Below are 19175 nucleotides of genomic sequence, written 5' to 3' on the forward strand. Positions count from 1 at the left end.
TAGACACCTATGACACATTTTCCTCTCCATCAACCCTAACCTTCTTGGGCTCTTTTGTCTCTGCAAATGGACCTTCGTTGTCATCCTACTCTCGCTCCCAAGTTCTATTATGCTCCTACCAATATGATCCTGAGCATTTACACTATCATCCTTTCGGATTCAGTTGTCCCAAACTGGATGTTTCCCAGTTCCTGATGGTTTTCCCCCTTGATCTTTCCCACCCTCAAATATGAAATATATGATTTTCCTTCACGCAAACATTTGTAAGCACATGTTTGCAATATAGTAGTGAATTTTCTCCCTCTATCCCCTCCAGTTTCCTATTTTTTCCTTTTGTTTTTCTTCCATAAAGGTATTCTTCAGTTTCTGTTTGATTTACTTTGTAGCAGCCCATGTTGGGGAAATGGGGCATTCCCTGGGAGATACTGCAGCAATGAAAGGAAAGGCTGCCATTCAAGTGGAAACAAGGACATTATTGTACATGCTGATGCATTTCTTTCGTTTATTCCCTGTCTGATAGCAAAGCAAATGATGAAAGAGAGTGTGAATTTCTTTGCTTTCTACTTGTAACATAGATTGTAAGTATTTCTATATCTATGTATAGATATATCCTGGTAGCTGTTCATGCTTTACGAAACAAGCTCCCTGCTTTGGTATTCTCCGTTGTTGGTTAAGAATGTCCAACCAGATATTAACTAATCAAAGCTCAAACTAAGTAATCCCTGTTCTTTAACATTAGGTATTATTATTATTATTCAAATTGATTAATTAATTACCACTGATAAGTATTTGGAAACATTGGGATCTAGCTGTTATTCTGGTACTCCGCTGTCTGCTTTTCACAGTTTTCTGAGATGAGGGAAGCAGAGGGACAGAGAGGAGAGGGGTATGTGATCTAACAGACAGGAGCCTCTTCTAGTTAGAAATCTTAGCAGATGTATTTTCTGCTAAGGGACTACTGATGAAGACTTTGTCGGAAGTGTTTTTATATTTTATTGACTTTGTGAAATCACTATTTGCTTGATAAAGTTTAAGTATCATTGATTTTTAAGAATAGTTTTACTTGTATCTTTTTTCCACATCTTTGTTTGGCTTTTTTCAGTTTTAGTGACTTATAAATTCCCCCCCCCTTTCCCCTCACCTGTGTGCTCCATTCTTCTGCCCTGCCGCAATCCCTTGCTTTAGGATCCCAGGAAAAGCTCATGCATATGCCAAGTCATGCTTCCCAGTGTTAAGAATTTTAATTGCCTGTGAAACAGGGATGCTTTCTCCTATCTGCCTGAAATTTGTCAGGGAGGATCCATTGGGTGAGGGTTAGAATTCCTTAGTATTTTAACCTAGTTCAGGGGTATCTTTTACAATTAAAAAGATAAATTACATCGAAATTCAGAGCAAGAGATCAAGAAAGAGCTAGTATTTAAAAGTCGATTTGCATAATTGAAGCTATACAACTTAAAGGACTGATTATTAAAATGTTGATAAGTAATGAAAACACTTATTGTTGCTAGTCCTTTACTAGGAAGTGGAATACGCACAGGAGCACCCTGTGTGATTGTTTAGTGCAGGGGTCCCCACAGGGGCACCATGGCAAGCACAGGGGTCCTGTGCTTGCCATGGTGCCCACTGACACCTTTTCTGGTGCCCACCAAATGTTTTTAGGAAGTGGGCGGGCCCAGGTAGGGCTTTTGCCTAGTAAGTCTTCTGATTGACTATTGGAGATTTGATTGTCTGGTCAGATTTGAAAAAAACATTGCTTTGGCAGCCGCCACCACAACTGCACAAGGATCCCCACTGTGTTACTTTAGTCAAGCTATGGCAATCATTTTGTGGCTGGCTCTGCCTCCTGCAGCAGCCATTTTGTGGCAGCTATTTTGTTACTGGGCCACTACGCTGTGTCAGAATTCCAAATATGTCCACAGGCTCAAAAAAGTTGGGGACCCTTGGTTTAGTGCACTGGCATAAATCTGTGCATGGTTCACACTTGGATTATTGGTGGCTTTTCACTTCTATCGTTTCCCTTTAAAGGCTCCCTAACAAGCCCTTTAGTCTCATAAAAATCTTTTCCTGACAGTACTCTCACATACTGGTTATTCTAGCATTCCACCTACCCTGCCAATATAACCTTAACTTAAAAGATTTCATTCCCCTCTCCCCAATGATTCAGTAAGTATTCAGCCCCCAGTTTTTAGATCCTGAGGATTTTTATGTAGTCAGCAAAAGTGAAATAGGGAACAAGAGAATGCACCTTCAGTTACCTGAAGTCTGTTTGTATAAATGGAGAGACAGGACTCTTGTTTTTTATTGTAATACTTTATAATTTTGTTGGCAGAGTTGATCTTATTTAGACAGATACAAATTATAAAATGAATGAATGCTGGTGTGAGAAAGCTGCTGGGGCTACTTTTCTGTAGGACCATAGTTTTCTTCTTCCTGAGGCTGTCTTATAGTGAATCAGCCTCTGGTCCATCAAGGTCAGTGTTGTCTAGCAGCCATCTTCCCTCAATTCTCCTTCTATTCCTTGTAGCAGGACATGCATTGGGATAGGAGCCTGTGTACGTTTGGATAAGTTGAGCAAATACCTAAATACTTCTTTCGGCATACAAATATCTGACTATTTGTATTCCTTCATCCCCATCAGTTTCTTGTGCAGCTAATGTCCAGTGGTTTCTCATGTGTTGTACACAGAAGTCACCTCTTCCTTGTAGGCTGCCTTTCTGTGGTGGGAAACAGAGCTGTATCCTATTTTTGTGTGCACAACTCTCCCTATTATAAGGGTCACTTCACACATGCCACAGTATCAAGCATATCATAACATTGTTTTACAAATATAATAATTTACTCTTTCTACTCTGGCACCTCATTTGCTATATGCGGCATCCTTGATTGGGGACCTGTTGTTGCTAGGCAACCGGTAATAAGAAATGGTCCCTGCTTTAAATTGTTTAGGTTCTAAATAAACCAGGCAAAAGGTGTAAAGGGAAAAAGAGGCACCAAAAGATGGATTTAGGAATAATAACCAGGACTCTTAGGACCCAAGATGATGGCCTCCAACAGTGTAATGTTACATCTCAAAAGAAAAATCAGTTATTTGCACCTACAAACTGTCTAACAGAGCACAGTAGGTATAAGTGCAAATGTCCCAAGTTAGCATTAGGTAAGCACAAACCTTACCTAAAATGCGTAATTTTTTTGTGCACATGATGCTGAGTATTGTACATCTTCAGTTATTTCCAAAACTCATATTTTTAGCAACACACTTAAAGTATTACTGAAAGAGAAACAACAGCCTAATTAGGAATGTTAGCTTTTCAATATCACCTAAGGGTCGCCAAGCTGAACATAGCCTACCATGCCTTCCCCCCCACCCATTGCATCCTGTTAAATGTTTAATGACTTCTAGTTTTGCAGTCCCCCAAGAAGCAGGAAAACAACAACAGAAATCTTATTAAGCTTACGATGGGGCTGCTGATTTGAATTCTGTTTGGTGGGCCACAAGTTGGATGGGTCTTTGCAGAAAATACATTAACAATATGTGGGTCACAACTGATACAAAGTTAAAAACATAAGACTGCCTTAGCTGGATCCATCTAAAGTTCTACCTAGGTCAGTATCTGGTTCACAGGCAATTCATCTCAGGGAGGACCATAACTAGCATCACTGAAGGGGGAAAGATAGCTGGAACCTTTATTGAAGGGTGTCAGGAGGCAGGTACGGGGGTCCTTGTGCTAGCACATGGCTGCTGACCGGATAGCAGTACCTTATGTGGATGAAGGTGATCACTTTGTTTGCTGACACCAACTTCTATCCACTCAATCGTTGCTTGGTTGGACAGTGCTGCAGAAGCAACCTCAGTTCTTCTATTGCTAGATCCTAATACATTCTAACAAAGGCACCAAATCTCCTTCTCCTTTCAGTGATGGGGAGGGGCCATAGCTGGCAGAGCATCTGCTTTGCATGCAGATGATCCCCGGTTCATTCTTGATGAAAGGACTAGGTAGTAGGTGATGTGGGCAACCTCCACCTGAAACCTTGGAGAACCACAGCCTGAGTAGACTGACCTTGATGGACCAATGGTCTGATTCAGAGTGTTCATGTATGTGTACTATAGTCATAATTCACAGTGGGTAGCCGTGTTAGTCTGTCTGCAGTAGTAGAAAAGGGCAAGAGTCCAGTAGCACCTTAAAGACTAACAAGAATATTTTCTGGTAGGGTATGAGCTTTAGTGAGCCACAGCTCACAAGAAGAAGTGAGCTGTGGCTCACGAAAGCTCATACCCTACCAGAAAATATTCTTGTTAGTCTTTAAGGTGCTACTGGACTCTTGCCCTTTTCTACTACTATAATCATGTATGTGTACTATAGTATGTGTACTATAGTCATCTTTGTGTGTTCATGTATGTGTACTATAGTCCTCCCTACAAATCACCACACAAGGTTGTCCCTGATCCTGCTGCTTGGAAACCAGATGCTTCTGGGGGAGGAAGGCAGTAGTCCTCTGCTGTCGTTTTCCCATCCAGCAGCTCGTACTCAGAGGTATATTGTGTCCAGTCCTGGTGATTCCATTTAGCTATCATAGCTAGCACCCATTGAAGTACCCATTCTTTTTCAATTTGTCCATACCCCCTTTAAAAGAATATGAGCTAATATTCATTGCCACCTCCTGTGATGGTGAATTCCCACATTATGCTCTGCATGAGTGCTTTTTAAAATCCTCAATCTATTACCAATCAGTTTCATTGGGTAATCCCAAATGCTTGTGTTATGTGAGGAGGGAAATATTTTTACTATTAACTTTCTTTGCACCATGCATATATTTTAAAAAATCTCTCCCATGTCTCCACCACAGCCATCTTGCTTCCCCACTTAGACCCTTCTGTCTTGTATTATGCTTTGCCACATAGACATAATCACATTTTCGTACTATGCTAATCTAAATTAACTACCACACTCTTATTCAATACTCTCACATATATTACATTCTATAATCACCAATGAGTGTTGGAATCCACACTTCAGCCATAAGCTTACTCTCTAACCACTCTGATTATAAATATAAAGGAATATTAAAATGGCTTTGAAAACAAAACTAATCTTTATGTGGTCTTGGGTACCCAGAATGTTAGTTTATGCCCGGAACAGTAGTTCCTCATTGTCTTCATTATTTTCTACATTTTTGCTGAAAGTTGGATAATAAAAGTCTGCTTATAAAATACTGAATGCCAGCAGGTCAAAATTGTACAATTCAGAATACATCCATTTGAACCTGATTGTACAGGATGACGGCACGCTGAATCCGCTCCCTCCATTTCAGTCTTGTGGGAATTGCAAAGCATTCTGATCATATTTCCTGGCAGCAAGAAAAAGGGGGGAAAAACTTTTTTTCAAAACATGAAAGCTTTGATTCTTAAGAATAGTATAAACTAAGCAAAAAATGCTGAGCTCTGAAATCGTGGTATTTGCGAAAAACCCTCCCCGCCCCACACACACACACACCACCATGCCAGCAGACATCTCCTGTTCTTGATTTTAAAACTATATTCTTCAGGAGAATTGGCCTCTGCTCTTATTTTCCTGCAAATGATTTCAGCAGTGGCAGCAGCTGTCTCAGCCCTGACCTGGATGGCCCAGGCTAGCCTGATCTCATCAGATCTCAGAAGCTAAGCAGGGTCAGCCCTGGTTAGTATTTGGATGGGAGCCCACCAAGGAATACCAGAGTTGCTGTGCAGAGGAAGGCACTAGCAAACCACCTCTGTTAGTCTCTTGCCATGAAAACCCCCAAAAAGGGGTCGCCATAAGTAGGCTGCGACTTGAAGGCACTTCACATACACACAGCAGCTGTCTCTACGCCCATCATGTCGTTCTGAAGCTGTATATAGACAATAATTTCTTTTTAAAGCAACAGTAGAGCCTGATCCAGCAATGGTAGATTGATAAATAGACAAACCTTAGTAGAGAAGGAGGGAGGAAGCCTAACTGCAGGTGGAAAGCCATGCATTTCATATTTCCCCATGCCCCCAAACAATCAATAGGTTGGTTAAATTGATTGGACCAGACTGCAAGAATATTCTGAGCTTGTCAATTTTACATCCAAGGGATTAGTAATATAAAATAGAAACACAGCTAGATGTAATGTTGGCTACTTTCTTTATATAACATGACCAATATGAGCTGGTATCTTTTTGCAGAAACAATTTTGTGCTAGAAACTCATAATGTGTAATAGATTTCATCCATGCTTTCTGAAGTTCTAGCCAGAGCCCTTCGTTCTTTTGACTCCTGTCTTTGATAAACCTAAGAACTTTAAAGAGACCGTCTAAGACTTTATTTATCAAGAAAATGTATATACTGCCTTGAAATGGCTCAGAAAATTAAAACACTACAATAAAATTGTAAAACAACATCGTGAGAAAGTATAATGAAACAAACCATAAAAACAAGCCAGGAGCATAAATGTTTTCAGCAGCCTAAAATTATATTCATAAACAGTCCTCAGGCTAGAAGCAGACCATGAAAACAGATGAAAAAAAGATTCAACCCCTAATTTAAAAACCTGGGTAAAAAGAAATATTTTGGCTTGGTGTATAAAGGACAGTGCCCTGACCTGGGTGGCCCAGGCTAGCCTGATCTCATCAGATCTCAGAAGCTAAGCAGGGTCAGCCCTGGTTAGTATTTGGATGGGAGACCCCCAAGGAATACAAGGGTTGCTGTGCAGAGGAAGGCACTGGCAAACCACCTCTGTTAGTCTCTTGCCATGAAAACCCCAAAAGGAGTCACCATAAGTCTGCTGCGACTTGAAGGCACTTTACACACACACATAAAGGACAGTAAGGTGAGCACCAGGTGAGCTTCAAGAAGGAGCGCATTTGAAAGGCAAGATGCTACTAGGGAGAAAAGCCCTGCCCCTGGTTGCCACTTGCCTCACCTCTGGAGGTGGGGGCACAAATGATCTTAACTGGCAGGCTTGCTGGTATGGAAGGTTGGGGTCCTTCAGGTACCCCAGCCCCAAGCCATTTAAGGCCTTAAGAGGTAAGAACCAGCACTCTAGGTTGTGCTCAGAAATGGAATTGCAGCCAGTTTAGATCTTTCAGCACAGGGATGATACAATCCCTGTATCCAGACTCTGACAATAAACTAGCCACCACTTTTTGGACTCATTGAAACTTACAGGTGTTTTATGCATGGTCGCTTTAACCTCCTTTATTCCCCGTTTCAGCCAGGATCAAATTTTTCAGTATGCATGATATCTCATTCCTTGGAAGTTCAACGCTGCTTCGATGCAAAATGAACCCGGCTTTTCTCATTCCTCTTCTGGCCCGAATTAAACCGTTCATCCTGGCTCATTCTGGTGTCACAGAGTGTGCATACTCCGTTCTCGAGTCGAGCTTCCCCGCGCCATCACGCCCCACCCTTTTCCAACCCCCTCCTCAAAGCAGCATGCCGATGGTTAAACAGGGGGAAACAGAAGATTGGCTTCTCTCACAGCCAATCAATAAGCAGTACGTAAAGAGGTGGGGATTCAAGTGCTGCCTGCTTCCTGCTACCTCGGAGCTCTTTCTAAGAAAAAAAAAAAGGCTTTTTTAAAAACGAGGCTTGGATTTCTCACACACACCCCTTTCAGGTAGCTCCATTTTTTGTTTTTTGTTCTTAAAATACTTTTTTATGTGGCTGTTGGGTTTGGGGGGAAGGAAATCTTCTCTCACAGGGAGCACTGCGAAGTAAACCAATTATAGAGCAGCATTTAAAGGGGTGGGACTTGATTTGAGCTTGGGAGACTGTTTTTTTGTATTCATGGTTCGATTAGCACACAGTTTCGTCCCTGATCATTCAAGCCAATGCATACAGTTACCCCCAACCCGGGTTACTTTAATGTGCGATGAACCCAGGTCCAAGCAGGGAGATCCAACCCATGCATAAAAGACCACAGACAGTTTTCACAAAACTCATTATAGTATTCTAACCTGGGCGTATCAGAGCATGTATTGCAATGACCAAGCCATGCTTTGAAAGGAATGTCCATAGCTGATATATCAGTCAAAGCTGATAAAAAATGTGACATGCCACAGAGGAGACTTGAGCCTCCAACTGCAGTCCATTTTGCTTCTTAAGGCAGAAAATCTAAAGGGCAACCCTGCAAAAAAGAAATCAGAATGAATGAAATAGTTGAAAGTTTGCTCCCTTTAAAGGTGTTTCCACATCTGTTGCCTTTGATGAGCTGCCAATAGTAGGACTGACCGTGGATCTCCTGTTCTATCAGATATTCCCCCTCTGCCTCTGGTACATACTGAATGTGCTTCTACAGACAGTTGATCCAGCTTGCCCTTAGAGCCAGGTGTCTAGGAGAAGGCCCTCTCAAATGAGACCAAGTGAGACTCAAAACTAAGAACAATTGCAAAAAAGCATAACCTAACTGGTGTTATTTATATATTATCATCACATTGTTTTAAAGCCCCTTTCAACTGCACATATGTTTCTGTTAAATATTGCTTAAGTACCAGGGAAGTTCTATTTTTTTCCAGTAACGTAGCTGTCCCAGAGAAGATTAGTGGAGGTGGGGATAAGGAAGAGGGTTTATGCTTCTTGAAATAGAGGTGGAATTTGGCCATATGCTTTCAGTCACAAGGAAAACAAATACTGTGTGCTGGAATGAATTGCTTGCCAGGAGCAACATGTTGGAATGTGTCTGGCTCCTTCTGCCAAAGGAAAGTCATCTGATTCAGAAATTGTGGCTTTTGATTTGGGTTTAACATATGCTTCTTGTGTGATGTCACTATTTCCTATTAAGAAAAGAGGAACAGCCGTTTCGGTTGGCAAGGATGCCTTTAAGATATGCACACAGTGTGTAGGAGACCACACTTCCTAAAACAGGAATGCACATTTGTCGACATATTTGTGTAATGCCACATGTTCAAAGCTGTGTGCACTATGCAGGGGGGGAAAGTTGAATTCTGCACCTAGGCAGCTCAAACGCTATGCCAAGAAATGCTAGATTTTGAATCGTGTGTAAATTATGCTAACTGGGCAGATTTGCATGACTTCTCTTATTGGTTAATATTTAGCTTGCATTTTTCCTGTTTTACATAATTTAATCTGCTTTTGCTAATCATGGAAAGGGGCAAAGAGAGATATAGGCTGTTGAAGCCCAACCACAAGCTATTAGAAATTTTATTCTGTCATCCTTTCTGACTTTTATGCTTTCAACAAGCATTACAAACATGTTCAAAAATATTTTCATAGCCATAAGAGCTGAAAATTTCCTTAAAAAAAAAAAAGCTGAGTTTCTTGGGAAGCTGGGTCCTATAATTAGTACATATTTTATACTTTTTTCTATTCTCCTATGGATTTGCAGCATATAAGCCTTGCAAATATTGGTAACCATTAGCAGGTTGTGGCCAGGCATCACAGATATAAATAATTGTGCATGTGCAGTTAACACATGAAACAAATTACTCTGGAGTTTCATGCACTCTTTCTAAAAGAACGGGCATAAAGAAGCAAAAGCTAAAAACAACAGGAAGCTGTGACCCCAGGAGGTTACCGGTAGTCGTTCAAATTTCATCTCAGCCACAAACTTACTCAGTGACCATAAGCAAACCCTTCTCCATCCATCTGCAATATGGGTATCAGAAACATATGGCAGTTGTACGGGATATTATGATAATGTATGTGAAGCACTTTGAAAGTGTTATATGAATGTTTAGTTCTATTATGCATTTTTTTTGTTTTATTTCGATATTTATTTCCCGATTTTCTCCTCAATGGGGGCCCAAAGCAGCTTACCTCATTTTCCTCTCCTCCTTGGTGGCGGGGGTATTGTCGTGGGCATGACGATGTGACTTCTGGAAGTGATAATGGGTAATTCTGGGAATCACTAGAAACTCTGTGGTAAACCCTTAGCATTTCTGATAATTCTCAGAGCTACCTTACATCACTTCTGGGGTTTTGTCAGAAGTGCTGCAGTGCTGCATGCATTACTGCCATTTCTTTTTTTAAAATTATCCCAATCAATCAATAATTTATTTGCAGTCATAGACCATCAAATAAAGCAAATTAGCATAGTTAAATAGTATAGGATAAAAACAAATGCAAAATGGATTTGCTATTAAAATGGTTTAAAATGGCAAGATTATCAAGATGCATAACTAATATCCGAACAAATACTAAATGTGGGTAAAATTAGAATGCTTGAAAAATTCAAGTCTGATGTCCATGCCCCCTGCCCTCAACAGTTCCCTTATCCATTGCACCCTTTTCTGTCCTGCTTGGGGCTTGCAGAGCCTCAGAACTGGAGAGGGGAGGGGGATTTCAGTACCTGGTTCATCCCCCCCCAGGTCTCTCCTACACAGACTACAGAAAAAGAAGTGTTGGGTTTTTCTCTTCTGTAAGGAGTCTCAAAGCGGCTTACAGTCGCCTTGCCTTCCCCCCCCCCCCACACACACAACAGGTGCCTTGTGAGGTAGGTGGGACTGAGAGAGTTTTGAGAGAACTGTGACTAGCTCAAGGTCATCCAGCAGGCTTTATGTGGAGGAGTGGGGGATCAAACCCAGTTCTCCAGATTAGAGTCCGCCACTCTTAACCACTATAGCATGCTAGCAATCTTTTCAGCTGCCTGCTTCTAAGCCCTTTATGAGGCTCATGCAGCAGACTGCACAAGCTCATTCAATTATAGGGTTGCCAAGTACCCTCTGGCAACCAGTGGGGGATGGCAGAGTGGGGGGGATTTACCAGCAGCAAACTGAGGCCTAGGCTTCAGTTGCCGTAAATGTGTCGCCATTACTTCTGGTGCTCACCGGAAGTGACATCATCGTGTTGCCAGTAACATGGGAGCACTCTGGTATTTGGGCAAAAACTCTATGGTAGAATCCTTTTTCTTACCGTAGAGTTTTTGGCCAAATGCCAGACCATCCCCATATCGTTGATGACAGGATGATGCCACTTCCGGTGAGCTCTGGAAGTGATGTCAACACATTACTGGTGACAGAGGCCTAGGCCTCAGTTTGCTGCTGGTAAGCCCCCCTGCTGGCTGGCTGAACCTCCCCAGGGGGATCCCCCACCCCCAGCAGGGGTCTTGCAACCCTATTCAGTTCTCTTAAAGTCCCATGGGAACTAGTTGTCCCATGAGACCTTAGCAGAACCTGCAACCTCTTTCCCCTTCCCATTGCTCTGGCTCGGCTAAACTGCTGACAGCTGTTGGCAGTGATTGAATTGGGGCCTTAAAAGGCTCGGATCATGATGCTACTGTTGCAGCAGTTGCCACTGTCCTGGTGGTAGGGTTGCCAGGTCCCTCTTCTCAACCGGTGGGAGATTTTGGGGGTGGAGCCTGAAGAGGGCAGGGTTTGGGGAGGGGAGGGTACTTCAATGCCATAGAGTCCAATTGCTAAAGCGGCCATTTTCTCCAGGTGATCTGATCTCTATCGGCTGGAGATCAGTTGAATTAGCAGATCTCCTGCTACTACCTGGCAGTTGGCAACCCTACCTGGTGGGGACTGGTTGCTGGCACAGTGGGTTCCCAAGTGATCACCCTGTGACTCCTGAGTAAGTCTGGGGGAGGGGAGCTCTGGCAATGAGGTGTGTGCCCACTCCCTGACACAGTGCTTCCCTATGGCTTCCTTTATAAAACTTATCACAGGGGAGCCAAAACAATTAAAACAGATCTTTACACGGAAGATATGTGTGTGAAAAGTACAGAAGGTCTGCCCTTCTGAATAAACTTGGCAGAATCATGCTGCTTGCTTTTGTTTGTGTGAATATTGCTTGGGTGTTTCTAGATTGCAAGAGAAAGTTCAGAGTTTGAGGCTGAGATAGAATAATAGCCATTGCTCTGATCCTAATTCTCTTTTTCCAGGTGACTTGGTGGCTCGAGCGATGCATCACCTGCAGCCACTCAGTGCAAAGCAGCATAGCAACAGCACTCCCATGCATCACAAGCCGGGATCGCTGTACTGGGAACCAGAGGCATTGTACACGCTGTGTTATTTTATGCACTGCCCACAGATGGAATGGGAGAACCCGAACGTGGAGCCTTCTAAAGTCACACTACAGACAGAAAGGTAAGGTCTGTTTTATGAATAGCATTTTTTCTGATTGATTATCAAATCAGGCCTGGACTTTGTAGACTTCTCCGCTCAATCTGTTTTGGTTATGATACTTTTCTTGTTGGGATGATTTTTTTCCTGCCATGAAGAATTCTGTGGCTGACCCGGAATATATCAGAAGTGACACCCAGTGGCTACATGTCTCAGATTAGTTCCATATGTGTATTTTGGAGAGATCTCCCTCCTCCAGACCTGCTCTCTTTGTCTTTTGGCTGCTCTGTGTTTTGGAAAGGAAAATTAGAGGTTCCGTTCGTAGTTTAACAAGTTTGGTTTTAAATGTGTTTTTTTGCAAATTTAATGGGCTTCAGTCTCTATAATTTGGAGAATGGGGAAAATGAATACACAGTAGTACGTAATGAACAAGCTGCTGAGTGTATTGTGTAACTGTCTGTGTTCTCACTAGTAACCCATGTTAGCATTCAGAGGAAATTGTGAAGCATATTGAGAATTTGGGCCAAGAAGAGATAGTGTTCTGGTGGTTAATGCTATATTCTTTGAGGCACGCTTTTGAGGACAATGAAGGGCCACAGAAAACTGCACGGGGAGAGCTGTTGAAAGAAAATGGCCCGTCGTGAGAAATTATTTGAAAATACGCAACTGTCATTTGGGAGTCTTTCTTGTCCCACCTTTCCCGGGCTCTTCAGAAACCATTCCCCTCACTCACAGGGGAAAGGGACAATGAAGAAAAATACCTGACTGGATCACCGCCCACTTCTTTTTCAAGATCTATAAAGCAACTCTAAGGAGGAACTGACAAAGAGAGTGTTGAGGATGCAGCCAGAAGGCTATGCTGATGAAATGTGCTTTGTGTGTATATATTCTGGTTTTTGGTTATCCCTTTTCAAAAGGACTCTCTTTTTGCAAAGTCCAGTTCGCTGACATTTGAGTGCTTTTGAGGTATTCTGGGTGGTTAAAAACTGATCAGATTGGTTTTTGAACTTTATAAGTAGTTACCCCACCTTTGAATGCAGGTATTCCACTATGTGTATTATTTCTTGATTAGTTCATATTAATGAAGCAGTTGGAACTGAGATTATATTAAAAGCAGAGGAAGGGCTGTTCTTCTTTAAATCCTATTGACAAATTCTCCTCCGCTGCAAAGCCACTTTAGGAACTGTGGTAATGTGGTAAAGGCCAGAGTAAGCTTTCTGTATTGTTTCCAGGAACCTGTGGTTGACTTTGGAAAGAACAGATTCCTTCTGCTGCCTAATCAGATGTGCTTTGGTGTTTAATACCAGAAATCTCAAGTGCAAGGGATATTATAGAGGCCCAGATATTTCCACTGTACTGAATTATGTAATGTGAAATTACTTTTCTGTTCCAGCTCTTGTGCTGCCCCACAAAAGCAATTAATTAAAGTGGCTTCCATTCATGCTTTGAAAAGTTTTCTTCTATATTTTTATTTCCACCAAGGGGCTACTAGTGGTATTCCCTGTGGCAAGTCATTATTTCTGGTCTATGATCTATTGCTAGTATTTCCCTTAAGAACAGAGTTGGTCCTTTCTCATGTGTGTGTGTGGAGATTTTCTTTCTTTGGTCCTATTGCAAAAAAAAAAAAAAAAACAACCCTCCCCAAAACTAATCAGGTTTTTAAGATGGTGGAGCTTGAATAGGGATTATCGACTTGTGGAGGGCAAATTGACTAACGTCTGTAATCAGAACTGCATCAAGGCATTTGTGGACCCCCGTGCTTATCCTTTCTTAAGCAGAAGCAACTGGAAAAAAATTCCCTGCTCTTCAACTACAGATTAACTTTAACATTACAGTAAATTGCATCCATCTTGCATCTATTGCCCATCAACTTCATGGGGTGCCCCCTCCAAGGCCTTATATCATGGGAGAGGGAGAATTTTTTAGAATTCAGAAAAAATAATTGTTCCAGTGATTACCGCATACCAAATAACAACATAAGCATAGTTGGACTGCTTAGTTGGACTGGCACTGAACAATTGGATTAGACTTTTCCTGGGGAGAGGCTGCCAGGGAAACAGAAGGAGGGAAAGTGGAGGACGGGTGGAGGGGGCAGATAAAAGTAGGTTGGCTGGTGAATGGGAAGCACAGAAGAAAGCAGGTAAAGGAGACATTACTGGTAACAGAAAAATGAAATAGCGGGGGAGAAGAAAATGATATGCCCCCACAAGTCTTTGCGGGTCCCCTGCTTATATTCACATAAAATAGAGATCACTCAGCATATTTACCTTTTTCCTGAAGGTTCTGCCATTCTCTTCTGTGGTGAATATTTTAATTGGTGAAAGTTGTGAAACATCCATTCAATCTGATGGAACTGTTTTTAGAGTGAGTGAAGGAATGACCATGCTCCTCCTGTACACCATGTATAGATCTCCTGATCTGAATTGGGCCCTCCTTGCATGGGAATTGTGGGGAACTGGCAGCTCATTTCAGACTGTGTAATGTTTCTTGGTTCCACAACGGAGACCAGAAGAACAAGGAGTAGTTCAAACAGTTTTTAATCTAAGGAGATTAACTCTTAACAGGTTTATGCAAGCGCTCTCAACTAGCTGAACTGCCTACTTGAACATATGACCTTAGGGAAGAAGAAGAAGAGTTGGTTTTTATACCCTGCCTTTCTCAACCTTTAAGGAGTCTCAAAGCAGCTTACAATTGCCTTCCCTTTACCTCCTCACAAAAGACACCTTGTGAGGTAGGTGGGGCTGAGAGAGCTATGAGAGAACTATGACTAGCCCAAGGTCACCCAGCGGGCTTCATATGGAGGAGTGGAGAAACCAACCCGATTCACCAGACTAGAATCCACCGCTCATGTGGAGGAGCAGGGAATCAAACCCAGTTCTCCAGATTAGAGTCCACCGCTCTTAACCACTATACCACACTGGAAGATCTTCAGATTAACACACTAGACTAATAGGAATATCTTGACTGGACAACAGAGTAGGAGTCAATGACACAACCGGTGTAAACCATAATGTGTAAGTCATCCCCATGTCCGTTTAGCAGTCCTCATACAATACTCACCTGTGATCTGTTGCAATCAGTTGTGGTCTTGGATCATTCCACGTGTATTTAGCAATTTGATAGTGCACTCATGAATGATGCAGAACTGGGCAGTGCATGACTGGTGACTAGTCTCTAGACAATATCCTAACACCCCATGAGCAAATTCCCTTCCGGGGGGAGGGGGAAAAGCCTAATATAGATCATTCCCTCCTCATTGCATCACAGCCTGCCAGCGGTTATCTTGAAATAAAAAGATGTGTCTGGCTGCTTTACACCTGAAACCGTTTCCTTTTATATAGTTCCAATTGTGTCTGTCAGTATATGAAAGGATGTTTGTGTGTGTTTTCTTTCTAAAATGCGCTGCTTATCTTGGTACCCTTCTGAAATGATTGCTGGAGGTTCCTTTAAAGACCTGTGAAGGACATTGTTTCTACCTGCTAATGGTTATGGCGTTTCGTTTTCCAAGAGGTCCTTCGTTTGCCTTTTATGAAAGAACTGTATTGACAAAGACATTCATTGCCACCCAAACTGTGGTATAGGATTCTTTTCCTGTGAATGCCTCTCTGAAAGGCAGTTTTAGTAGTTTAGCTATTTTGGCACTAAAAGCATTCTGTGCTTTTTTGCCTGTATGTGTATGCGTGTGTGACCATGGCCCTGGGGGTGGGGGGAATCATCATTCCATTATGCTCTCTTTGTCTTTTCCCTTCAGCCTTAATTGATTTGAGAGCTTATCTCTGCCATCTCTATTCTCTGCCTCACCTTTTCATTTTCAGCCTCAATTATGTATTTTTGTTTCTTCTGTGGACAGGGTGTTGAATGTTGATCAGCCCTATATGAAAGCACTGTTTTTATGGCAAAAAATTACTGTTTTTTAAAAAACATTTTGACTCTTCAATGTACAGTATGAAAGGTGGGGAGAATGGGACAAAAAGTTAAGGGGGGGCAGTAAGAAGTGTAAGAAGCCTGCAGACCCAAAAATTAACAACAGCAAATTGTTGGAATGCATGTATACCTGATCATTTTTAATAGCAATAATACTATTGGCAATCTTGTTAACTCCAGTCAGGAGACACCATACTGCATGAGTTTACTATTAGCTCAAAATAGTTCTTAAGGTTGTATGGGATGGAGTAAAATTTTACCATTTGAACTCTGTAGTTGTAAGAAAACATGCAAAAATATTAAACCTTCAACTTCACATACTGTATGGATCCTTAAAATTGACAGCAAAATAGATAATACCATCTATGGACTGAGTATCTGTTTTTTCGTTTTTTTTCGCTTTCCAATATTCAGATTTATTCGCAGCTGCTCACATTATATATTAATTTGCACGTTATTGTGGAAAATGTCTCGGGAAGTATTTGTGCTGCTGTTCAGTTGTCAGCTGTTACATGCTGGCTGTATAGCACACCCTAAACAGTTTTCGTTGCAGTTTTTAAAATGGAAAAATCCCTATGCGCAACTAAGTTAGCCAGTCCACAAAGATAAGATTTGGCTTTCTGGCTATTTTAGAGAGCAACCCTAAACAGGTTTACTCACAATCTTACTGAAATGTACTTAATGGGGCTTAAATGGTATTAGGATTTCATTGTTCGGTGCAAAATAGACAGTGCTGTATCCCCAAGTCTGCCACAGAGAAGTGGCACTGTTCAGAGCCTGGATTTTTACTTAAAGTCTCTCATCACTTTACTGTATCTCACCATTCTTATCACTTTCACTTCAGTTTCAATATCTAAAGTCTAAGGTTTAGGGATTAACAATTTTGGGGTAATTGTATTATTGCACTGGACGCAGTGAAGATTCCTGGTCTCAGCTTCAAAGTGAGGGCAGTTTCTTTGGACCTAACTGTGGTCACACCAAAGATGACAACATTTGGGGCAACCAGTAAGCTGAGAGCAGAGCCTGGTTGGAAGTACTGGAAGTGGAACTAGCTGATGTGGGTTTCCAGAACCCAAAAGCTATTGTGATACCCTTTGTTCCAAGTGCAGATTTGTAAGGTTGATTTGCAGCCCATTCCTGAGAGCTGCAGCGGCCAAGGATGGCGCCTCCAAAGAGGTTTCGCCGCTGCAGCAGGGGGTGGAAGAGAGCTATTTTAAAATAAAAATTAGGAAAAGGGGAGGAAACCCCTTTGAAAATAGTGATGCTGCGCCAACAAAAAAGTGGTGCAGCACCGCCGTTGCTTCAGGGTCGTTCCTGGGCTGAAAGAGGTTAAGAAGCTTCCTAATGGCAGCTCCAACCCCTGGAATTCCCCAGGAATGCCTGTGGGTATACCTGTGGGTATTATTACCTGGGTAATAATACTGGTGGGTATTAATGTGTGTTGGGAACAGCAGCCTCAAACTGAGACCTTTCTGTGCTTAGGAAAGGAACTATTTACAACAACTACCGTATATAGAAGATCCAGAACAAAACTGAGAGTAGCACAGTCAGCATCAAAAAACCTTTACCTTATTTTACCTTCTGGTTAAAAGCAACGACCGGCTACTCTTGAAGGCAGCCCGTATCTAGCTGACTCACAGTGCTTCAAACATATACATTCACTTCCATTTTAGAATGGGCAGCTTCTTTTGTGGGAAACAAATCTGCTTCAGAGACCTGCATGAAAAAATGTATTTTATGGAAAGAGGTTGCATCGTTGTGTGTGCTAAGTGCCATCAAGTCACTTCTGACTCATGGCAAACCTATGAATCAATGTCCTCCAAAATATCCTATTGTTAACTGCCTTGCTCATCCACAAATCAGTATGTGAGTTTTCTAGCTCTCTTCCCTTCTTTTAGTCCATGGTGGTAAAGTTTTTTGTCTGTATCCTGCAGGATGGTTAGATGACTTTGATGGTCATAGGGTACAGTTTCTAGTTAGCCTACTTTATTCCACACAGTTAAGCCATTCTTTTTTGTAGCTTAATATTGCTTGTTGAATACTGCAAATGCATGCATCTCATAAAACTTGCATTTTTTAAACAAAAGTAAAATTATTCTTCCAGCTTCATTCTTGTTTTTTTTTTTAAATAGAGGTATACCCTCAGATGCAATAATAATATTTTATTAGACTTTTGAGCAACATTTTTCTTCTTTCTCCAGCACCCTGTTTTTTATTTCTTTCTGCAGTGTTACAGAATAATTATTAGCCTGCAAAGTTATAAAACAGAAAAGAAGTTTCAAATCTCTAACTTTGGATACTTTCATAGAGGGATTTTCCCCTGCGTCAAATTCAGGAAGTCCTTGAATTAAATGAGAATATCCACATGATGACATCATGCTAATTTTGAGCATAAGTCATAGACTTCCTATAGCTTTCCCCCTGAAAACTATTTTGATTCAGTTCAAAAGAGGAACTGTAGGTGGGTCGTCAGCATGGTACGAACACATGGAGGAAATGCCCACACTTATTTTTCCTCCCTGTAATTGAGGGAGCGTATACATGAATTCTCTCTTCATGTGACTGCAGCATTCTGAGGAGCCGGTGATGGTGTAGAGAGGCAGAGAGTGGGGCCAGCACACATGCCTAGGGTTGCCAGCTCTGGGTTGGGGAATACCTGGAGATTTTGGGGGTGGAGCCTGAGGAAGTCAGGGTTTGGAGAGGGGAGGGACTTCAATGCTATAGAGTCCAATTGCCAAAGCAGCCATTTTCTCCAGGTGAACTGATCATTGTCGCCTGGACATCAGTTGTAATAGCGGGAGATCTCCAGCTACCACCTGGAGGCTGGCAACCCTACTCATGCCCTGTATGTGCATTGACTGAATGCACACAGGGGTCATGTGCTCGGGCCCTTGAATGTCGTTAAAGAGGCAAAAGCTGTTTTTTTTAATTTGTTTTAATTATTTTGAAATATACATTGTACTTTTCATCACTCTTTTCACCATTGCATTCTTCAAAGTCCACTGCCATCAATAGGCTTAGAAGAGTGTAACTCTGCTTAGGTTTTTACTGTAGATGACTTAATATAAGGCCCAAACTATAAGTGATGCTAGAAATTCCTAAAACTGTGCTGTCACATATTGCTTGGGTCTGAAATGGATAAAAACAAACACGAAAACGCAAAATCAATGAATCAGACCAAATTTAATTACAAAGAACAGCAGAACAAAACTGGGGGGGAAATCCGCTTC

At 41.8% G+C, this 19175-nt stretch overlaps 1 protein-coding gene across 4 annotated transcripts in view; it reads left to right on the top strand.

Annotated features, from left to right (window-relative positions):
- ABTB3 (ankyrin repeat and BTB domain containing 3) overlaps positions 1-19175 on the top strand; it is a 254327-nt gene that overhangs the window by 169883 nt on the left and 65269 nt on the right. For all 4 annotated transcript variants that reach the window (XM_056846052.1, XM_056846051.1, XM_056846053.1 and 1 more), the window contains one exon: positions 11841-12045. In XM_056846052.1, the coding sequence (XP_056702030.1) occupies positions 11841-12045 (205 nt within the window). The remainder of the gene's footprint in view (positions 1-11840; positions 12046-19175) is intronic.

Source organism: Euleptes europaea, chromosome 3 (genome assembly GCF_029931775.1).
Source record: "Euleptes europaea isolate rEulEur1 chromosome 3, rEulEur1.hap1, whole genome shotgun sequence".
NCBI lineage: Eukaryota > Metazoa > Chordata > Lepidosauria > Squamata > Sphaerodactylidae > Euleptes > Euleptes europaea.